At 54.3% G+C, this 23,676-nt stretch overlaps 1 protein-coding gene across 2 annotated transcripts in view; it reads left to right on the top strand.

Moving 5' to 3' along the window:
* The first annotated feature begins 14,222 nt into the window (after window positions 1-14,222).
* The window catches only part of NDRG1 (N-myc downstream regulated 1), a 42,848-nt gene continuing 33,394 nt past the window's right edge, over window positions 14,223-23,676 (top strand). For both annotated transcript variants that reach the window (XM_065895574.1, XM_065895573.1), the window contains exons 1-2: window positions 14,223-14,285; window positions 17,625-17,660. In XM_065895574.1, coding sequence (XP_065751646.1) covers window positions 14,223-14,285; window positions 17,625-17,660 — 99 coding nt within the window. The remainder of the gene's footprint in view (window positions 14,286-17,624; window positions 17,661-23,676) is intronic.

The following is a 23,676-nucleotide window of genomic DNA, read 5'->3' as shown; positions in this document are numbered from 1 at the left end:
GAACTTTTCCAAGCTGATGTGGACTCTGCAACGATCTCCTCTCACCCTGGTTGAAGAACGCCACCCCTCTCAGAACATTCTCCTCCCGGGTAGAATTCTTCTTCTCTCCTCTCTTTGCCTCTGGTGCCTTGTCTCCTCTGTCCTCTCACTTGTTCTCTGCTCGTTGTGTTCCACAAGGCTGGGGCTCCTAAGCACAAGCCTAGCCTCCCATTGGGCAAATCTGGCTACAGGTCTGGGTTCCTCTGTGTGCCCCACCCCCAAGTCTTCCTCAAAGGTTCCGCTTGTTAATGAAGGAGTAGGCAGCCTACTCCACTTTCGAACTGGACCGTCTATATTTTTGCCAGGTAATAAACCATAGGGGCTCAAGAAATGTGTGTTCAAAGTCAAAATGGGGGAGGTAAGGGAAAATGGATGTATATGAACGGGGTAAAAGAAAGCTGGCCTGCAGACTGCTAGACCGGGGAGGGTGTTCCTACAACAGGGTGGATCTGGAAAAGGCAAACTTTTTGTTCATTACCATGTCCCCGGAGTCTAGAACAGAGCCTGGACAGAAAAGGTGCTCAATCCAGTTACCCAGTGAATGAGCTCGGCTTAACCTTCTCCTTGTGCAGATGGAGAAAATGAGCTTTGGGGCTCCTGTGCTATGAACCCCAGGGAAAGGACCTTGCCTTTTCACTCCTTTTCCCAGAAGCTGGGCACAGGACCTGGCTCACAGCAGTTGCTCAATAAATATTTGTGGAATGACAGAATAGGTAAATATCAGAGCCCATGCAGGCAAATGGGACACACAGAGGAGAGGCAGGCCACTGCCTTGAGCAAAGCCTGGGCTGGTGGTAGGAAGAGGTTTGCCACCGGCTGGCAGACGGAGGGGGAGGGGCGCAGGTCCCTGCAAACACAAGTCTGGGCAAGGGGCCTGGGGACAACGACAGGGTCTTTTCTTCACCCATAAAATGATGCTCTCGCAGTGCAGTGATTCTCACCGGGGCTGCACATTAGAACCATCTGGGAAGCTCTTAAAAGACGTCTGCTCTGCCATCCTTGAGATTCTAATCCAACTGTCCTGGGGTGGAGCCTTGGCACGTACCTTATAAAAAAGAGTTCGGCCAGGCATTCTGACCTACAGAGCGGCTTAAGAACACGGAGTCAAAAACCAGACAGCAGACAAGGCAGCTAAGCGTGGAAAGGGTGCTCAGTACAAGTTCTGGGATCCAGTAGAGGAAAGAGTGAGAATCTTCCCTTCCAGTCAGGGTCCTGGGGGCGGGGAGAAGGACGCCAGGGCGGGAAAGGGCGGGTGGGCTCAGAACTCTGGAGGCGGATAGGAAGCGGTGTGGGGGGTGGGGGCGGGCCGGTGTCCAGGCTGTAGGATGGGCTGAGCAAGCCGGACGTGATTAAATGGGAGCGTGCATTTCAGCGGAGAGCTGATGCAACAAGGCAGGGGCATGGGGTGAGAGTCGCAGGGAGCGGGTCTCCGGGAAGCAAAGGAGGCAGCTAAATGGGGCTCGGGAGCTAAAACCTGGAGGAAGTGGGGAGTCGCCCGTAAGGGATGTCAGGGCGTGGCGCGACGGGACTCGGAAGAAGAAACTCTGAGATGGAGATGGTCACACAGAGACACACGGAAGTCCCCATGCACACGCACGAGCGCGCACAGGCACACGCACCCGCGCACAAACGCATCCCCGGTGCACACACGCCTGCTGCACACGCCGAGGCCCCGGCCTTCCGGGCGAAGGAAGGGACAGCAGAGAGAGCCTAACGGCCGCCGGGACCGGAGGCCCCTCCCCGCCGCGCCCCTACTCGGGCTTGCGCAACAGGCGGCGGCTCCGGCGGGCGCCCGCCGCGCGCTGCCCCAGCACGGCCAGTGGCGCCCAAGGGAGCGGGAGGAGCGCCCGCGAGGAGGGAGCGGCGAGGGGTGTGTCCCCGCTGCGAGCCGGACCCAGGAGGGCGGGGGCGGGGCGAGGCACGGGGGGCGGGGCCACAGCGCCTATAAAGTCACCCTCCTCCGGGGCATAAACCAACCTCCCCTGGCTCCCAGCTCCGGCTCGGCAGCGCACGCCTCTCTTCGCCGCTCTCCTCGCTCCCTCTGGGCGGCGCCAGCCTAGCTCCGGCTCTTTTTGCTTTTCTCTCTCAACCTCAGGTAAGCCTGACGCCCTCTTCCCGCCGGGCGGGGAGGGATTGGTCGCCCGTGGGTGCTGCTGCAGCTCCTGGACCGCCCTTTGTGGCCCCGCGGAGCTGCAAGTGCTCGGCTTCCCCGTGGCGCGAGGGCGAGAGCGAGCAGGGGATTTGGGGGCGCGGGCACTGCCGGAGTGAGGGGTTTCGATTCGGCTACAAGAGGAAAATAAGGTCCCCGTTCACCTTTCCCCTAGCTGAGGAAGTGGGATCCTGGGGGTCGGGGTCGGGGGTGGAGAGGCTCGGGGCACACCTTGACCGCGCTCCCGGGGCCCTCCCAGATCACAGCTGGCGCCGCGGGCCGGGGGGCGAGCTGGAGCTGGGAGCAGGGGGAGGGACCAAGAGTGCGTGTGTCGGGGGCGGGGTGGCGTTTGTCCCTGCAGTGGGGTGTCTAGTGAAGGAGGGGTTGAGTGCGCGTGTGTAGAAAGGCGGTGGGTAGGGGTGAGCGGCGATGGGGATGAGGCGGGAGAAAGGGGCGTGGGTGTGCCTGCTTCCCAGACTGTGCCCAGAGTCAGGGTGCGTCCGAGGGGCGGGGGCCCATTCAGCCTGGAAGCAGGGGTGGGGCGCGCTTGTGTGTGTGTGTGTGTGTGTGGTGGGGTGGGTATGAGGTGTGTCACAGCTAGTGTGACACGCGCGGGAGCGAGGGTGGCAGGGTGCGGCCCCCGAGGTGGCCCGGGGTGGGCACTGTGGCGTCGCGGAAGAGGTGGCCTGGGCCGGAGGGGGCTTCGAGTGGCGTCATTTTCGCCTCCGCCCTCCCTCCCCCGCTTCGCCTCTCTCCCCTGCCTCCCGGGCCCGCCTCTCCTGCCCTGCAGGAGGAGAGCCGCTGGAGTTGCTCGGACGTTCCTGGGCCATCCGCCGCGGTCTCTGGTTCAGCCGTGGGCAGGGCGTGTGGTGCAAAGCGGTGCGCTCCGGGGCAAACGCGCGGTCACCGCTTGGGTCACGTTAGTGGCTGACGCTGGGATTTAGTGGCTCTTTTCCTTACCCCTCCCCCCCCACCCCCCACCCCAGCCCACCAGTCCCACTCGGCCGTCTGTCGCCTCTGCTGTCAGACGTCCCTGTGGGTCTGGGGCAGCACCGATTTGTGGCTTGGAAGGGGGAGGTGCCTGGCGGCTGGTGGGGGAGGGAAATCTGGTGGCGGAGGGCCCGGTTGTCTTGTGCCCGAGACCAACTCTTCTTCGCAGATGTCCTGGGCGCTTCAGTTTGAAGTTTGTTTGGTTCCTTTGAGTTACTGGGAAAGATTAAAGATTCGAAGAGAGTTCAGCCAGTGGCCACGCAGGAGGGCTTTAGCCTCCTTCTAATGGCCATTAGCCATACTTCACCTTCTCCTAAAGAACAAAATATCTAAACACAAACCGTGTTCTTGCTATGAAAAATGCAGTGTCAAGGCAAACCTTCCAGCACAGCCTCCTCTATAGAAATTCTGGAGTCGTTACTGAGTTTCACAAACGTGAACTGAAATAAGCAAGGTACAGAGAGTGCCGGCCCCGGCACCTGCCTTCAAGGGGCTCACCAAGTGGGGGAGGAATGCAGGTGCGGGTGCAGCCCCCAGCCCTCTGTGGTGGTAACTGCTGGAACGGAGCGGCACAGGGTGGGAGTCAGGGGAGGAGGGGAGGTAGAGGCGGTCCGGAAGTGCTGGGAAACCTCCAAAGGGACAGTGCTCTGGTGTAAGGATCGAAGCCTGGGATGTCCCTTCTTAGCTTTGTGGGACCTTGTCTCCCATTAGAGAGTGAGAAGGAAGGTGTTGCCTGCCTCGCCCCATCACTTGGCACCTGGCCCAGGGCCAGGTCCTTGGGCAGGGATCAAATACAGACGCTGAATGAATTGAATGGCTCCTTCTCTTCTGCCCCACTCCCCGATGATCCCGCAGGTAGCCAGCATGCCAAGGAGGCAGTAGACCTTTTGGCGGTAGCATGTGCCTGGGCTTTCCAAGGAGACCTTGGAGCATCTCTTGGGGTCTCCTCTCCTGAGAATCAAATCCAGGATTACTATCCATTGGTTTGATAATTTGGACTGGAATTAAAAACTCACACAACTTTCTGGTCCAACTTCTACCCATTTTACAGATGGAAACGGAGACAGGGAACGACTTACCAAGGATGAGCCGAAACTGGGAATCGGCTCTCCAAGACCCTTTCCAGGGGTCTCCTGGCTGGGATTGAAGGTGGTGAAAGGGGGTCTCAGTCTTGAGAGATTTATTTTCTGCTGTCAGAGGGGCCAAAATAAATTGGATCTTCACTGAGTTTCCGGTAAGGAAACTTTCCAGACAGAATGTGGGTGATTGATTGATTTTCAGTGTGAATTGTGTGTTCTTGAGAGATTAGCAGACTCAGTCTAGTGAGAAAGGGCTGCAGCCCCGCTAAGCGGTGGTTGATGGGATTTGGGCTGCCTCCTCCAGCTGGGACCCCAGATCTAAACAGAGCTGGACCCCCCTTTCCCTCCCCTCAGTGCATTGAAATCTGGCCTGAGTTGCCTCAGCAAGGAAGGGGAAGAAAGATTGCATTGTGTTTTTCTGATGGCCTGAAGCTGCAGTTCTTCCTTGGGACCCAACTCCAGAGAATCCCATCCAAGGCGTGACTCAGAAGGCCCTGTGCTTCAGAAAGGAAGCCAGGGTGATGACTCAGCATGAGATTCTAGCAAGGAGGGGGTCTGACTCAGGCGGAGGGGGCCGGGGAGGGACAAGACCTCTCTCTCTTCAGATCGGTGGCTGCATCCTCGCATCCCATCTCATCTTTGCAAGAGCTCTGCTTGCGCTGTCTTGGCCCCATTGAATGGATGAGAAAACCAAGGCCAAGAATGTTGAAGGGACTTGCTTGTGGGCCACGTGACTGAACGTGGGAGAGCCAGACTTAGAACCCAGGGAGTCAGACTTGAAAGCCTTTGTTCTTTTTCATGATAGTGTGTTGGGGGTGATTGCATAAGGGCTTGAATGAAAAGTACAGAGAGGCAATCAGGAGCTCTGGGCCTCAGTTTCCTCCCCTGAAAAATGGGAATAACAGACAGCACTGTCTCACTGGGACGTGTAAATATGAATTGAGTTAATCTGTGGAAGGAACTGAGAACGGTACTCGCCTGTGAGGACACCGTGAGGGACTTTGCTGTCAATCAGTTCCACAAATGACAAGGCATTTCCTTGGCAATCAGCGGCAGGAACCTTTGTTCTAAACTTACCCAGACCAGTGGGAGCGCCTGCAATGCTGGACTCATGTCTTGCTTCTTGAAGTTTTTCCAAAAAGCTAGGCTTGGGCTTCCCTGGTGGCGCAGTGGTTAAGAATCCGCCTGCCAGTGCAGGCGACACGGGTTCAAGCTCTGGTCCGGGAAGATCCCACATTGCCGCAGAGCAACTAAGCCCGTGCGCCAAAACTACTGAGCCTGAGCTCTGGAGCCCGCGAGCCACAACTACTGAGCCCGCATGCCACAGCTACTGAAGCCTGCGCCCCTAGAGCCCATGCTCCACAAAAAGAGAAGCCACTGCAGTGAGAAGCCCACGCACCGCAACAAAGAGTGACCACTGCTCGTTGCAGCTAGAGAAAGCCCGCACACAGCAACAAAGACCCAACGCAGCCAAAAATAAATAAGTAAAATAAATACACTTATTTAAAAAAAAAAAAGCTAGGCTTATGCTGAATGCATAAAAATGTAATGGGAGCCTGGTCTGAAATGCAGATTTCCAGGCCTTGTAGGTCTGGGATATGCCAGGAATCTGCATTGTTTCAAAGCTCCCTGGGCTGGGCCGGGGGTAGGGTGTACTGAAGGCGGCCAGAGTTGAGGGTACCTGCTCCAGAATAATGGGTAGGGGCAGAGGAAAAGAAAGGGCTGGCCACATTTCTCATACCTCCAGGGTCTGGGGACACAGTACTCAGTAAGTAGCTCTTATCTGGCTAACGTGACTTGTGATTTCAGGGCATCGCCTGGTTCAGTTGAGATAGGAGACATCCTTGCCATTTCTCAGGTCAGAAAACTGAGGCTTGCACAGGTCACTGGCTTGTCCAGAATCAAGTGATGGGGTTCTGTTCCACGTGAGCTGCCCTGGACCTTTCCCCGCCCACATCCTTCTGGACCTGTCTTTAGAACTTGAACTTTGTTTCTTGGATTCATTTCGGGCAGCCCTTCCTGCCTCCCTGATCTCAGTCTGGTTCCAGCCCTGCCCTTCTGCTTGCTCTCTCTCTTTATGTTTGGAGACAGAGACAGGCGGGTTGGCCATTTCTGCTGCAGAACCTGAGGAGGTTAAATTCCCTGGACACTCACTTGGCCCCCTGCTGTGCCAGCCCAGGCTTGTTGGAGAGGGGTGGGCAGGAGGGGTGGGGGACTCTTATCAGGTGTGCATGGAGCCCAGCTCTCCAGGGTGGGCGCCTTGTGAGAAGAGACCTGGGTAATCCTGGGAATCTGACTTGGCACCACAGGACAGACCAGATTACAGAATTCGCGTCCACACAGAGGTCTCTCTTTGACCCAATCCTTGACTTCATTTACTGAAGACCTGCCAACCCCTACTCACCCGGGCTCCATCTCCAGGCGTTTCCATTCCGGTAGGGCTGTTCCTCCAACAGGTGGTAGGAAATGGGACTCGTTAGCAGTCTGGGGGCCTTATCTTTTATAGATTTTTTTTCCTCCTTAAACCTGTGGAAACCTCTGTACATATAAATTTTACACCCATGTGCAGCTCTGCTTAAAGAGGTGGATGGGGACCGGGGTTCCATCCTGTTCCCCTATCTTGACCCCCGACTCCACCCTGTTGGCTTTGAGAAGGTTCTGGGCAGCCCTCTCTGAATGTGGATGTGAGAGGCATTCTTACGAGGCAGGTAATTCTGAGGACTGTCTTAGCTGGGAGCCTTCACCTCCTTTCCCCTCTCCTTATTAATCATTGAACTTGTCTCTTTTCTCCAGAAAGCCCTCCCTGGCCTTCCCCTCCGGGCAGGCAGGCTGGGTTAGGTACCCTTCTTGGATCATTCTGGGCTGTCTCCTTATTCACCCTTTTCCCTGTAGACCTGAGAGCCTGGCACTTAGTAGGCACTCAATTAATGTTGGTCCAAAGGAAACCTCCACTTATTAAGGAAATAACTTGGGCCCTCTTGTGTAGGAAAGGTCGCAAGGCCATCCAGAGGGTAGAAGCAGCAGGACCATTTGATCCCGTCAGCGTGGCACTCATCCCATCTCGGGGACAAAGGGTTTTGTAGGAAGAAACTACATCCACATCCAATGCGAACACTGGCTCCGTCTGTGTGCTTTCCACAAATTATCCCACAGACCATCCAGTGCCGCCTATGCTTGTCCCGCAGATTCTCAGAAAAATCCTCTAACCCACCCAGCATCCTCCTTTGGACTTCCGTCATTCTGCTCGTCCCTGCAGACGGTCTGATCTTCTCTCTGCCAAACGCGTAGCTGGGCTGCCAAAACTCCGCTAAGAACCTACAGGAAGATCCTGGGTGGTGTTGCAGGGAAGGGGGTGGGCGAGGACCAAGTGCTGGCCCCTCCCTCTTCCTGCTATTGTGTCCCAGACACACTCCCTGACCTTCTTGTTGGTTCTGTGCTCTGGCCGAACACAGACAAGTTCCGTTTCAGCTCTAGACTGGTACCCGGGGAATGCATGCAGCTGGGTGTGTCTTCTCTTTAGTGATTCCTTTTTCATTCTTTCAATATCAATCAGTTTGTTGAATGCTGCCGAGGTTCAACCTCCATGCAAAGCAGCAGGGGCCTCGAGGAATTCTGATTGTCTGATCTGCTTTTCTGCGATTGTGTTGTCACTGTTTTATTGACTTTTGAAAGCCCTATTTTTGACTTCCCTTCCCCTCAACTGGGGAACATTCTTGAAGGTCCAGTGAGTCCAGCCATATTTTTTCCTAGGTTTATTACTTAAGAAAAACATTGAGAGTTAAGGCCACCAAGTTCCTCACCCTCCCCAGAGCCTTGGGTTTCGAAAGGTCCAGAAAACATCAAGAGAACCCACCAACTGCCTGGTAGCTTGGCATCAAAATCTCTTTGGCAAAGAAAGGACCAAAGAACGCATTCACAGCAAGGCAGAAAGAGGCAAGGCATACCCCAAGGCTACTTTCCTTGAGGTTAACGCAGACAGGGGTCTGTTCTCTGGAACCTTCCGGGGATCCCTGTATTCGGGGAAGATGTTGTGGCGACAGCAGCACCCATTGATCCCCCCGCCCCCCTTTTAAATTCTGTTCTATAAAGAGTCCAGTGTGCTAGAAAAAACACTGCTTTCATGTGGCTTGGAAACCAGGCGTATTCTGGAGCAGACAAAATCTGGACCACTGGCTGACCGTCACAATCGATGCAAACTTATCAACAATCGCTCCTGGGCCCTCTCTCTCTGCTTCACTGAAGGACTCCAGGAGGCTGTGGTCTGCCTGCGCCTGCCCTGCACACCTGCACCCACGTCGAAGGATGGAGTCTAGGCCTTAAGGGAGTCACATGGGCCTTGGCGTTTGAGCCTCAGGTGACCCATCTGTAAGCTGGGATGATCGGATCCACATTCTTCCAGGGACCTCCTTGAGGAACAGATAGAACAATGCAGTGAACCCTTTTTCAAAGTATTGGATTTGCCATGTCAGGAAGGCACTCTGGGGAAAAGCTAAACACAGAAGTCCTTCTGGGTATTGTGAAGGGAGAACAGAAAAGTCTAAGACGTGGGCTGGGCCTCTCATGGTGGCTCAGGGGGGCTGAGAACCTACAGGAAGATCCCGGGTGGTATTGCAGGGAAGGGGGCCTCTCGTGGTGGCTCTGGGGGGCTGCCCATGGTAGAGGGAGAAACACATGACTTCCCCAGCTGATCCACACAGGGGAAGCCTCCTGGGCACACATATAGCCCATCCTCAGCACATCCTCACCCTGGGGCTGGGTGCACGGTATGTATGTCTATTTAGAGTAAGCTGGTGTCGTGGTCAACTGTCCCCTTTAAGGTTGCTTTAAGCTGTGCCATCTTGATGCTTGGTGACTTGGGGTACATTTCATAATCTCTCTGTGCCTCCGTTTTTCCCTGTCAGATTGTTCACGATAAGGTCCACCTTCTAGTGTTGCTGGAAAGCTCAAAGGAGGGACAGCGTTTGGAGCCCAGGAGGTGCCATAGAAGTTCTTGTTGCTGTGATCCTGCTGTGTGTGTGCAGGGTTTTGGCCACTCCTGCTGAGATGGGTGCATCTTGGGGCTCCCAGAGCACATCCTGGTTGTTTGTCTGCTGGACACCCCCGCCCTGCCTCGGGGGAGTTCTAGGGGCCCAGCAGAACTTGCAGATAGGTCCCCCTGTGTGGCTTGCGAGAAGAGTGCCGGAGCTGGAGGGAGACTCCTGTTTAATGGCCAGGGAGGGGTCGAGGCCGGGAGGAGAGGTTCTTCCAGGTTCCCAGGGCAGATGGATCCAGGCAGAGCCAAGCTGCATGGGGCCCTGGTAGGACCCCAGGGTGCACGGCCCTTTTGTCTGTATGCAGCACACTCCCGCCTAGGCTCCCATCCATCCTGAGCTTTGGGGACCATGTGCTGTCCATAGAACACACACCACATATTTAGTAGATGGGAAGCCAAGGCCCAGGGAGGGGATGAATGACTTGGGGAAAGTCATGTGGGGGGGTTCCCATGCCCCAACTCCTAAGCAGTGTTCCTGCTGCTCTACCAGGGTTTTTGAGAATCCCAGGCTCTGTGTCCCCTCGCTCTCCCGGTGACTGGTTAACAGCTCTCATGTGACCTCATTGCCTGAAATGCCTCTCTGCCCACTGCCTTCCCAGTCCCCGAGGTCACCTACGTTCCTCCTCTGGACAAATCTCAGTCTTGGCTTCCCTGTAACATGAAGTCCAGCTAATTGCTGACTGACTCCTGGGTCTGTTGAACTGGAAAGGTATTTGCCCGCCCCCCTTGGGCCTTTGTTACTCATTGACCTGTGTGATGGTGCATTGGGTCTGATTGCTGGAAACCCATGTGGCACCTGCTGAAGCTCTTCTCTGTGTCCCCTGCTTGCTGGGCCACTCGGGGACTAAGAATGTATAAAACATAGACTTGTGTCCCCACAGATGTCCGCGGTCTCTGAGGCAGCCAGAAAAGTGCGCTGATTAATTAAGCAGCTATTTGCCACATTCTCTGTGCCATAGTTTCATTTAAGCCCCGCTGCTGCTCACTGGGAACAGGAGTTGTTGTGCCCATTTTATAGATGAGTAGACTGAGGCTCAGAGTTTAGATCACAGAGCCAATCAGTGGTGATGCCCAGGTCTGACCCTCAAGTCTCCCCGCCTAGCTCCTGGCTACCTTTCACTTCTGCGATGTTGGTTTTCTCAGAATTCCTTCTGGGCAAGTAGGTGGGAAAGGAAAATGTGGTATAAACCAGTCCGGCAGCTGGCGTTGTGACCTGGAGCCCTGTTTTGGGCACGGAGTGGGGTTTTAGCAGAAGGAGGCCTGTCCCAACCTCATTTCCTGTCTGGAGCAGCTTCCTTCTGTACTGAGACACAGTTGGCAGGTACGGCCCCATCCCCATGCCGCAGGGTGGCTGGGAGTCGGACTCCTGAGCTCCCACCCCTGTGCCCTGCGTGGCCTGGCCCTGTCACCCCCTGTCCATTGCATGATTGCCTCAGCCCTTTTCAGTCCGACGCTGCGCTGGGATTTTTCAGGAGGCCGTGGAGAAGGGCGGGGACGGGCATCCAACGCTCGGCCTCAAGTGCAGGGAGAGAGCTGGCTGAGCCAAGTTGGGCCTCAGGTCGGCTGCGGGGAGTGACCCTGGTGTGACCCTCCGAGTGGCACCTGGTGGGGGCGGGGGCACCAGCCAGAGCACCCAAATCAGGTCACCTCCCATCGGTCCCTGACTTGTCACATAGTAGAGTTGTCAACGGAGCTACCAGGGGTCCTTTCTCTCTCTGCTCAGTGCCTGTCGCATGAGAACCTACTGTACGGGAAAGCCACCTCCGAGTAAATCGCCGTACAGTCCACGCTTGCTGGAACTCAGATGGTCTTTGAGGGCTAGTCTTGCCAGGGGGGCCGTGGCAGATGATAGGAAGGGGGGGCACGAGGGGCTGCTGGGAGATGTCCCTGGCTTCGCCCAAAGCACGTCAGCTTTCTTCTTAAAGACAATCCATTTTTATGTACTGAACTTCCTTATAAGGTTTCCTTCAGGCAAACAGCTTCTGAACCAAAAGTTTGCGAAGTTTTTGGATTGAGGCGACAGAGACAGGGTGAGGGCTGGCCTCAAGTGGCCTAAGTCGGCAGAGCTGGGTGCCAAGCAGGCTGTCTTCTTGCTCCTCCACTAGCGCAGGGAGGGCGGTGGGGGGCATGGGGAGGGGGAAGGTTCAAGGTGCACCTCCTGCAGCCCATTTGGGCAGCCGTGGTTATTGCGGGCAGTGACCTAGACGGAGGTCCCGGTCAACTCTTCCTGTTGGGACGTTTGCAGTTACGGTTATCAGCTACAGGCTGCCCCGGGGCCTGCAGGCACCCCCTTGCCCCGGACAAGGAGAACTGGAGCGTCCCTCTGCTTTATCTGGTCTCCCTGCAGACTTCAGCGTCCTGGGGACCTCACTAGCTGCTTCTTGGTCTAGGCCAGGGTGTCTCAGCCTCTTCCCTACTGGGACCAGATAATTCTGCCGCGGGAGCATCTTGTGCGCTGTCTGGTGATTAGCAGCTGCCCTGGCCTCCACCCACTAGATGCCAGTAGCATCACCCAGTCACGATGATCAAGAATGTCTCCGGACAGTGCCAAATGGAGGGTGGGGGGAAGAATCACCCTCGTTTAGACAAACACCGGGATAGCTCTCCGTGGGCTCCGCCCTGAGCCTCCCCAAGGCCCTGAGCACATGGAGGGCGGGGCTCCGGGAGGCGCCCTCACCCAACCCGCCCAAAGCAGCGATTCTCAAATGCTGATGTTCAAGGGATGCGTGCCAGTTTTCAACCCACTGTCTCTTGGGGTCTGGGAAGCTGGGTTGTCGGAAGGAAAAGAAGGCGTGGAGTAAAGAGATTTCTCTGGGAGCATGTTTGGGAAGCCAGGAAGGTTGGACTTGAACTATTTCTTGTTCTGAAGGAGGATGAGGGGGCAGGTAGAGGCCAACAGTCTAGTGGGATCATGGCACCTGGCAGCCAAGGAGACCTGAGCACACCGGGCTGAACTGCGGTCTGGGATGAGCCCCTATAAATGTAGACCTGTTTTCACAGTGTTTCACTCTTGTGGTCTGGTGATCATGTAAGAGTGAATTTACGTACGAACATTGCTCTGAAGCTGCACGAAAGCCGTTCATCTGTCTATTCAACAGGCGGGTTGAGGCCCGACTTTGCACCTGGCCGTGATGCTAGGAGCTACAGGTAGGGAAGGGAAGGGGCCAGGTAGGCTACCTGTCCTAAGGAACTCGCACAGGGGGCTGAAGGAGGCCTGCCTGGGCCCGCGCAGGGGGCAGCGGGAGACCCCGACTTCATCCCTGGCTTCTGAAGGAGCCCCTGTGAAATGTAAAGTCCTTTCCCTCTGAGCACGAACGGTGGCGTTGCCAGAGCCCCGGGCTTCTGGAAGTCTCCCTGCGCTGTGTAGGCGAGGTGTCCCACGGCCAGGGTCTCGGGACCACGAACACGCTGAGTTAGCAAGGCCGACAGACGGCTTTTCATGCCTCCTGCTTCCAAGCTGGCAGCTGCCCAGCAATGTTCACAAATATAAAACCGACTTTGTTTTCAGAATGTTCTGGAGCCTGGACTCCAAAGGCTGCATAAAGGCATTCTTGTGGGGCTGGCTATCTACTGGGGAAAATCGTGCCGGGGCCCCAGACCCGAGCATCCCAGGGGACCTGCCCACGGAATGCCATGTACAGCGGCACAGGGCTGGGGGCCGGGTGGCCCCTGCTCTGTCGCCCGCTGACCTCTGAGAGGTGTGTCACAAAGAGGGCTCTTCTGGGTTCGGGGAGCTGGATCTTCAGAGGAGCCCCGGGCTGGAAGTTCAGAGACTTGCATTCTCTCTCTGGCTGTTAACGTCTGCGGGGAGCTTGGGGCGAGGTCCCCATCCCGGAAAGGAGCAGCGTGAGGGCCGAGGTCAGGCGGCTTTTCACCAAGTAGCCGACGCGGAAGGTCTGGGTCTGTGACCTGAGGGTCCCTGGCCTCCTCCGGTCACTTACTTCTTCACCCTGTCTCGTCGGCCTCTGCCTGCAGCCCGGAACCCTCATTCTGGACTCTTTGTGCCTCACCCCGGTACTGGTGGGCGCTTCGTTCTCCCAGTTTGACTATTCATCCGTAACAAGAAACGTTTATGCCACCAGGTCCTTGATTAGGCACCCAGGTGTGCGCTCAGTAACTGTCACCGCCCAAGCCTCGCTCCCCAGGGAGTCGATTATGGTGGCATTTCCGCCGCCCGAACTTGGCTCAGCTTAGCTCTTTGGCTTCTTCTGCACTTGCCTGGGCGTCAGAGCCAAGGAGGACCTCTTCTGCCGCACCCCGATCTCTGCCCCCACCCCAACCCTCCCCACCCCTGCTCTCCCACCCCTGATCTGGCTCATGCAGTGCCTTTTGCCTCGAAAGTCCTTTTTCTTTCAAAATCCTCCTGAGTGGTCAGTGTCAGACCCCTTGGCGTGAGGTGTTCCCTGCCCCCTGCCCCTCTTCCCCCAGCATGGAGCAGAGTGCCCTGCACAGAGCTGGACACGGGGGCATCTGCGTGGCCGCCTCTCTGTTGGGGCCCCTCTAGTTTGAGGAGGAAGAAGGAGGAAGCTAGTGCCACGCCTGCCTGTGGCGGGCTTCCGCGACCTTCTGCCCCCTTTTGGTCGTCAAGCTGGGGCTGCCTGACTTTGGGCTCGGCAATGTGGAGCTCCTTCTAAAATGCAGGGAGAAACGTCCTCGGTGTGGTGGGTGGTCCTGGATTGGGCTTGAGGGCCTGGTTTTGAGTGTAGATGCGTCCGTAAGCCTCAGTTTCCCATCCTAGGAAATCTACTCCCCTGGGTCCCCAGGGGCAAGAGTGGGATGGGATGGGGCGGTGGGCAGGAGGTAGGAGCTGCTGGGTTGTGCAAGCGAAGGCTTGCTCCCTGGCCTCAGATTTGCTCCTTTCTGAAAGCATGTCTCAGCAGGAAGCGCTAACCTCCTGGTCTCTGTCCCTTTGTAGGCAGGTGACAGCAGGGACATGTCTCGGGAGCTGCAGGACGTGGACCTCGCTGAGGTGAAGCCTTTGGTGGAGAAAGGGGAGGTGAGTGGAGATGCCCCTGGCTAACCCCGTCCCGTGCCCACTCGTACACGGGCATACGTGTGCGCACAACAGGAACACGCGTGCATGTACACTGCCATGTGTGTATACATGCACACACACGCACATGCCCACTGCTTCCTGGTTTCCACAGGTCACCTTGTCCAGGGATGCAAAGGGACAAGAAGTACCAGTTCAAGTCCCAGCTTGGCTCCCGAGTGCTAAGGCACTGTGGCCAGGCCTCTCACCCACCGCTGGCTTTTCTGCCCTCTCCTCACTGATCTCATTTGTGAAGTAAGGACATTGAACCAGAGTTCCTCTAATCACCTCCACCTCTGGCGTCCCGTGGTTCTAAAACCTGCAGCATGAAGTCCGTTGTCCATCGACTCTGTCTGCCCCGTAGCTTAGAGGTTAAGGCCACATACACTGGGACCAGACTCTCTATGTTCAGATCCTGCCTATGACACCCAGCAGCTTTGTGACCACCGGCAAATCCTTCGACCTCTTTGTGCTCCAGGCCCCCAACTTTAAAAAACAGTGACTCTAGGACTTATGTCATGGGGCCAGGGTGAGGATAGAGTGGGTTCATTCATGTGGAGCCGTTAGAACCCTGTCCGCCCTGAAGGGGACCAGCTTTGCTCATGAGCTCTTGTTGCTACAATTATTACCATCTTTTTGGGCAAAGCTTTCAGGTCGACAAGGCCTCCCTGTTGGAAACAGAAGCCCCTGCCCTACAGCCCAGCCTGGCATGATCCATCCTGGACCAGCTGTGGATGGATGTGAAAAAGCTTTTCATTTACATAGTTGATGCTGTATTTTTAAACTATGTTCGTGTCCCAGTTTTCACGGAGCCTCACAACGGCCAGTGATGAGACACCTTCTTTTAAAATGTAAAGCTCAGGTTCAAAAGTGCAGTTACTCTAAGGTCAACTGAATGCTTTTGAAAGTAAAATTCGCATGCATGAGCCACGTCCTGGGTGCCTGTCTCTGGGCCAGTCACACTTCATGGGTTTTCTCCTGCTAAACGGAAGGGTAAGGCTGTGGTTGATTAGAAACTAGGTTCATTGATTGTTCCCATTTTACAGAAGAGGAAGCTGAGTCTCCAGGAGGTTAATTTGTCCTCTTGGGTCGGTCACATGGTTACAAAATGTGGGGCTTGGAGCCAAGCTCAGGCCAGCTGCCACTGGAATGGGCTTATGACTCTGCTAGTGGCTGCTCTGTTTTATGTCCGTTAGTTCATGGACTTTTCATTATGAAAGTGGGAGGCAACTTTCTATTTCCCATTATATAGATAAGGAAGCTGGTCTTGTTGGGAAGGGAATTGCCCAAGTTCATTTGGATAGGTGACACAGCTAGTATTAGAAGCCAGGCCAGGCGAAGCTGCAGAATGCTTGAGATCATTGCCATGCTAGGGGTCTGCAGACATCTGCTATAAAGGGCCAGATGGTAATATCTTAGGCTTTGAGGACCACATGGTCTCTGTTGTAACTACTCAGTTTTATAGTTACCGCATGAAAGCAGCCCTAGACAATATGTAAGCAAATGGGCTTGCTGTGTTCCAATAAAACTTTATTTACAAAACAAAAGGTGGAGGAATGGGGAGGGCCATAGTTTGCCAGCTACAATACTATTCACTATTCATGCTCCAAATCCATTTCCTCTTCTGTCTGAATCTTTGACGCAGTATTGAAAAGCAAACAAACATACAAGAAAAAAAACAACCCCTAGGTGATACAAATACATATCAACATATTCTTATCCCTTTTGAAAAACCATATGAAATAGTATACCATGCTTTGCTTTATTTATTTAACCACTTACGATGGAGACCTTTCCAACGTCAGTCCATAGAGCACTTGCTTCTCTCTTTCCAGTGTCACAGTGTTCCACCACATTTATTTGACCAGTGCCCTGTATGTGGACACTTGGGTCCGCATTGCCATTGCCAACAGTGCTGCAGGATGTTCATACACTCGTTGGATCTTACATGTACGTCATTTCGTACACACGCAGGTGCAGCTCTAAGGTAAACTCCCCAAGTGGCATCGCTGAGTGCAAGGGTAAATGCGTTTTTAAACACAGCATTTATATATTTTAGGCAGCACAGTGCCACCCTTGGAAAATTTTACTTCTCAAACAAACGTCTAAAAGATTGTCAACTCCAGGTTACATGTCAGCCTGTCTCTAAGTAGGTATTGACCCTTTCTTTCAAGGTTTAGATGGAAGTAAACCTTCCAATTCCTTAGATTGACTCAGCAAAGCGTTTTTAATTAGGTTTGCTGTTGGGAAGTTCTTCCTGATGTCTGTCCTCAATCTCGATGACCTCTGCACTCTTGTTAACATATTGAAGGTTAGGGTTCTTCAGAATAGCTTTTCTACTCTCTCCTAGCAACACACACACACACACACACACACACACACACACACACACACACACGAAGTATTTTTGGCCACATTTGCTTCCACCTGAATTTATCAAACTCCCTAATGTTCTTAACCCCAGCCCCAGGGGGTGTGAAGCTATTTTAATCTCTCTCAGCAGGCGGCTGTTACAATCTTATCTTCCAACCCCTGGCTGTCCCAAGGGGTCCTCCTTCCCCTTCTGTCACCTCTTTTGCCTTTTGCTCTGCTGAGCTGTTTTCTTTCATGGTGGGTAGTGGTGGGTCTAACTGGGCCTCCGCTTTCAGGGGGTGTTTGAACTCCATCTCTGAGCTGAGAGGAAAGCATGCCAGTAACATCTCTTGGAAATTTTGGCCCAGGTGGCTCCAACTTCGACTCTGAGCTGTACTTTCACTGCTACCCAGGGGACAAGGGCCCCTTTCCTGTCTTCCTGGGCTTGGCCTGCCAGTGTCAGCTCTGGTGAAAGATGGAATTTGGGCTGGACACTCAGAATTGTTGGATTGAGGGAAATGGTCTGTTCTCCTCTTCCACCCATGAGAGATTGGATTTTAATCTAGATGATAGGCTCTTGTGGAAGAAATTTAAAGGCAGTAACATGGTCAGGTTTGAGCTTTAAAAGTGTAGCACATAGGTGGAGACAGAGAGATCAGTTAATAGGCAATTACAGTCCTGTATCTCTCAAGCTTGTGGTCAGCTTAGACCTTCAGATCTTTTTTCACTAAGGCTGCAGTCAAAAAGGAATCCATCTACTGTGTCTACTTTTCTGCTGGACTGCAATTCTTTGAGATGAAAAGTCTGTCTCTGTAAGGCATTAGAGAGGCCCCACAGAGGACAAAGGGTAGATATAACAGACTCAGGGCATGGAGAGGTCCGTGTGTTCTGACATAATTTCTCTGCCCCGGGAAACTGATGAAACTGACCATGTCTCTTGTCTTTCCACAGACCATCACTGGCCTCCTGCAAGAGTTTGATGTTCAGGCAAGTAGAAGACGTGCCTTCCCTTCCCCCTTTCCTACTCTGTCTTCTCTCTTTTCCTCTTTCTTCCATTGGTTAGATCAGTGTTCAGATGTTAGGGGTAAGGGGAGAGAAGGAAGTGGCCTCAGCTGATTCCCCACACTCAGCTTCTCTCCCCGGAGAGAAGTGCGTTTGAGTTCTGGCCAAGGGCGTAGGAGCCAGTTACCCCCTGTGAAAGCAGGACAGATATCCAGCCCCCTTCAACCCTGCAGAGCTGGGCAGAGCTGTGGGGCGTGTGTGGAGGGAATGGCAAGACACTGAGTGGGCTTGGGACCCTGCGATGGGAGGGAATGGAGGAAGCAGAGGCTTGACGTTCTTGACTGTGCCTGGGAAAGTGAAACCAGCCTTCTCTGTGGTTTTCTGGCTCCATCTCTGCTCCAGGTTGACATGAGAGCTAGGTGGGAGGTGCATCTGAAGGTCTGTCCAAGAACAAGTTTTGGGGAGAGTGGGTTGGCCTCTCATGGCCCAGGGGCGGGTCAGAACCTCAGGAACTATAAATCCTGGACTCATTATCCCAAAGCTGCATGGGCCCCATGCCGTGCCAGGTGCTGGGGGTGGAGCCGGAAGCCTGAGCACATCCAGGTCTTGTGGGCTTCCCGGAAAAGACAGGACCGAAGAGAGACCAGACGCAGGCCGTGACGCTCACCTGGACCTCTGCCTGCACATCACACAGGTGCCCGGGCTTCCGGCCCATTCTGAGCCCTGCGTCTCCATCATACCTTTCACCCCCTTCCACGCCAAATAGCTCACTCATCCTTCTGAATCTCGTATTTCAACGATCGGCCCACCATCCACCAGAGGCTGGGAATCTTGGCGTTGTCTTTGGAAGGGAGGGGAGAGAGGGAGAGGGGTTGGAAACGTCGGCTGGGGTGAAATCAGGGAGGTGAATGTGCGAAGATCACACTCAAGGTGTGTGGGCCTTAGTGCACTTATGCGTCATCCTGGCTATACCTGGAGACCCCCCCTGACCCGCGCCCGTGGAACCCACAGGGCGTGTCCGAGGTGTTGGTTTCTGTCCGGCCGTTTGTTCTCTGAGGCCAACACATCCTACTGGGTAACACTGACTTGTTCAGAGCACACTTATTACACCACCACTGTGCACCAGGCCCTGGACATCCAGACGTGTGACACCTGAACTCTGCAGGGGACACCCCACTGAACCCCAACAGCGCTATGCAGTCGGGATTGCTGTCTCCGTTCTTAAAGCTGGGGAAACAGGCTCAGAGGTTAAGCGTGCCTGGCCCTCAGTTGCATGGCTAGACAGTGCCTGGTGTGATTTGACTATGAAACCTGCTTTTACGGCCTCCTAGCAGGGTCTGTGTCAGGACCAAGAGCAGGCAGCCTGAGCAAGGGTTAGCAGCCATCACGTGCCCTTTACTTAAGAGCGGTGCTGGCTTGGCTTGAAGGCGACTCCGTGAGCTGGCAGGGATGCCGCCTGCCCGAGGGAGGTCCTTCCAGCCTGGGGCCCTCTCGCCTCCCTCGCTGTCAGTGGGCATCTGGGGCAGTCTGCAGGGACAGCTTGGGCTGGGACAGGTCATTTCTACCCCAGGGGTTTGTGATTAAAAGCAGCTGAGCCTGGAGATGCCCTCTCACCCCCCAGGAGCAGCTCTCTGACTCATCAGCCCTGGGTTTATAGCATCGCTGCTGTCCCAGCCTCTTGGTGCATCTGCAGTGGATGAACTCAGATCAGGGCTGGCATCTCCCCATTTTATGAATGAAGAAACTGAGCCACCCAGACGGTGAAACTTGCCACAGTCAGGCCACAGCTGAGATGTCATGGCATCTTGAACAAAAACATCTTTTTTTCCCCCTTTCTTGAGTCAGGCCAACCGGATTTAATTCTAGCTGACCCTTTCAAGGTGTGTGCCCTTGAACAAGTTACTCAACTCTTCTGAGCCTCCCTTACCCTCCATCTGTAAAATTAATAAAACAGTAAGAATGACTGATTTTGAGCCCTTACTATGTGCCAGGCACTGTTCTGGGCAGGCCGCCTTTACTTTAATTTAATTAAATTAAGTGCACGCATTTACTTTTTGCAAGAGCCCTGGGTGTGGGTTCTGGTATCACCTTATTGCAGATCAGTGGTGCCTCCAGGTCATGCAGACAGGGAGGCCGCCCCGACTTCCGGGCCCTCTCCCCATCTCTCCCGGCTGTAACTCAGACACCAGTGCCATTCACAGCGGGCTTACTGCTCAGAAAGCAGAGGCCACACTCGGCAAGAATGCAGGTCATAGGCATGGATGGACATGTGGAAGTGACCCTTAGACTCCGGGGTCTGGGAACCCCCTGAGCCACCAGCTCCCCCCTGCACATGTCCCCAGGGGTGGGAGGAAACGTGATCAGACCTCCAGGCACACTTTCTCCTCTGGGGTCACTGCTGGCGGGGGCTCAGCGGGGTGGTGTTGACTGAGCCTGCAGCCCTACTAGAGCTAGAAGCCAGGCCACCCGGTGGGCTCAGCCCACCTTTGTGCAGAGGAACAGAGAGGGACCTGGGATGGGTAGGACTAGGGCAGCTCCCTGGGTCCAAGACTGAGCCAGGAGGCGGGGCTATGAGTAGCTCAGGCCCAGGACAACGGCTAGTCACTCAGCCCCACCCATCACCGACCGACCATGTCTGGTTCGTTCGTCCCACTGTGACTCAGACTGTCAGCTCCCTGCACCTTCTAGGCCATCAAAGGTTGGGGGACCCGAACCCATCACTTCACTGGCTGTATCAGCACCCAGAACACAGACCTCGGTCTTCAAGGAGCGCTTGGTCTCATGGGACATGGCCTCTGGTTCTACTCTGTTATACTTGTTTAAGGAGAGTCAGGGTTTGGAAGCCACTTGCCTGAGGTCCCCTGCAGTGACAGGAAGGTGCCACCAGACCCCGGGCCTTGCCTCTTCCAGCCCTGAGAGCTTCCCGTTCTGCCCACGCCTGATGAGGCTGGTTTAATGGTGCTTCCTGCGAGCCAGGCCCTGTGCTAAGGGCTTCCCGGCCAATATCTCATTTAACTCCTCAACAACAGCATAAGCAGAGGTACCGTTATCTTCATCGTTCAGATGGGGAAACTGAGGCTGGAGGCTGGGACTGGGTATCCCACCCAGGTCTGTCGGAGCGGGAAGGAAGCCAGTGCTCTCACTGTGCCGTTCCCGGGCCGAGGTCTCTGCCTCTCCCGTCCCCGGGCCAGAGCTCCCCTCGCTGGTCTCTTGTCTCACAGGACGCTGGGTACATGGGGGTGCTCTGGGAAAGTGGGAGGTGAATAAGTTGTCTCCAGGGGTCCCAGGTTTGGCTCACCCAGCCCCTCAGTTTACACCTGGGGAAACTGAAGGACAGAGAAAGAGGGGAATCGTTTGTCCAGGGTTGTGAGGTGCGGGCAGCTGAGGGTGATGACATGTGATCCTCTGTCTGGTCGTTTCCCACCCTCCTGAGAACAGGGAGAGACGAGTGACAGGGCAGTAGAGCTGCAAAGATGCAGCAGCTGTGGCAGCCGCGGCCCTGGCTATTTGATGGGCTCAGGGGGCTGTGAAGCTTGAGTGGCAGCCCCAGGGGCTGGCTGATCATTCGGGGCTGGGCTGGGCGGGGCTCCGGGCAGGGTGACTAATGTACTTTCTCTGTCACTGAAATGTCAGCTCTTGGTCCCGCTCCCGCCACGGAAGCAGCCATCCCCTCTGTGGTTTTGTCTTCCTGCAGCAGCCTTTGGATGTCCCTCCTCCCCAAGGTCAAGGCCACAGATTCAACCAGACTCGAGAGCCGGGTCTGCCCTTTCTTGGCTGTTTGACCCAGAGCAAGATGCTTCACCTCCCTTCAGCCTCAGTTTCCTCATCTGTGAAATGGGGAAATTCGCTCCAGCCTTGTGTAGAGAGGACAGTGACAGAGGGGAACCCTGATGTGATGTTTCCCAATCAGTATTGGTCCAATAACACACCTGCTCTACCAACTGTATCATGAAGTTCTTCCAATTTTTATTTTTGTGTGTGTGGTGAGACACAGACAACATAAAATTTACCATCCTAACCATTTTTAAGTGTCCACACTTGAGGGGCATGAAGTACATCCATAATATAGGGCAACCATCACTTCCCTCCATCTCAGCACTCTTTCTTTTTAAAAAAATGTTTTTAAATTAATTTTTGAATTGAAGTATAGTTGATTTACAAAATTTCATTAATTTCTGGTGCACAGCGAAGAGACTCAGTTACACGAGTTTACACACTCCTTTATTATATTCTTTTCCATTATGGTTTATCCCGGGATATTGAATAGAGTTCCCTGTGCTCTACAGTGGGACCTTGGTGTTTATCCATTCTATATGTAACAGTTTATATCTACTAACCCCAAACTCCCAGTCCATCCCTCCCCCACCCCCTTCCCATTGGCAACCTCCAGAACGCTTTCCATCTTGCAAACCTGTAACTGTCCCTATGAAACACTAATTCCCCATTCCCCTCCACCCAGCCTCTGGCAACCACCATTCTACTTTCCGTTTCTAAGAATTTAATTCCTCCAAGTAGCTCACGTAAGTGGCATCACACAGCGTTCGTCCTTTTGTGATTGGCTTCTTTCACCTAATGTCACGTGGGATAAGTTTCATCCACGCTGTAGCCTGTGTCAGAATGTCTTTCCTTTTTAAGGCTGAATAATACTCCTCTATATGTCTAGACCGAATTTTAATTAGCCTTTCACCTACCAGTGGACACTGGGGTTGCTTCCACCCTTCTGCTGCTATGAATACTGCTGCTGTGATCATGGGTGTGCAACACCTGTCCAAGACTCTGCTTTCAGTCCTTTTGGGTACGTACCCAAAGTGGAATTGCTGAGTCCTATGGTTATCGTAGATTGCTAAAATTTTGGTCATTCAAGAAACCTGGAAAACGTAGTTTACCTCTCCTCTGTGAAGATAATTCCTCGCTTCTGTGTCACTCTTGACAGTTTGCCAAGCACTGTTATGCGCTCCCTTCTCCGGGCACAGGTAGTAGCAAGAGCAGGGGACAGGAGTTTGGGCCCTGCGCAGGCGAACTTGAAGGTGGCTAAGGCTGGAGTGGGCAGGCTGCCACGTCCTCTCAACGTCAGCAGAGTGGCAACCTGAAGACCACAGAGGTTAGCCTCGGCGAGGGGCTGGGGAGGCAGGAGACGGCTCATCAACATCGTGCCCCAGCCTGGGCTGAGCCCTCCCAGTGAGTCCCAGAGCTGTCCTGGGAGGTGGATGCGTTTTCCCAATTGTGCATTCCTTTGTTCCTGGAACAAATGCCAGCTCTGTGTCTGGCATTGTCTTAGGTGCTGGGGATACTGGAGTGAGCCTGACAGGCAGTGAGCCCTATTTCCAGGGGCTTCAGTTCTAAACGAATAGCTCAGCACCGTATTCCCAGCGTGTTGCCGGGTTTTGCTTTCCTACTGCTCACAGCAAACCCTGTCTTCATCTGACAGATGGAGAGCCTGAGCGCAGAGAGGTTCAGTCGCTTGCCTGAGGTCACGGGGTGGGAGAGGGGTGGGGCTAGGATTGCACCCAGCCTCCTGACTCCCTAGAAGGGGGAGGCAGCACACACGAAGGATTCAGCAAAATGACAACCCCAGCTACTGTAGGGGCTTGGAAGACGATGGTGTAGGTTGATGAGATGGGGCAGGTTAAGGGGTCGGGAAAGGCTTTTGGAGGAGGTGACGTTGGACTGAGACCTGAGTGATTTGTGAAGTCATATGACAGGAGGAGATTAGGGACCGATCACCCATGCAGAGGCATTGGCACATGCAGAGGTCCCTCTGGCTTGGATTCTGAGTCCTCCAAGGGCGAAATGTATTCTTCCTGTAAGCTGTTAATAGGATCCATCTTACAAATGAATCACAATATTTGAGCTGCATCCGAGTGCCGAGTGACAATTTGTCAAGGTTGTTTCCAGAATGACCTTTGGATAAAACTATATTCATTTAGATTTGGCTACTAGATCTTGTTGACTCGTGATATCTGTGAAGGCTTCCCAGATTTCCAGCAGTCTCTAAAATCGT

This window comes from Phocoena phocoena, chromosome 17, assembly GCF_963924675.1.
Source record: "Phocoena phocoena chromosome 17, mPhoPho1.1, whole genome shotgun sequence".
NCBI classification, from domain to species: Eukaryota; Metazoa; Chordata; class Mammalia; order Artiodactyla; family Phocoenidae; genus Phocoena; species Phocoena phocoena.
Note: the sequence above shows the minus strand (reverse complement) of the source record. Positions and strands in the feature narration are given on the sequence as shown.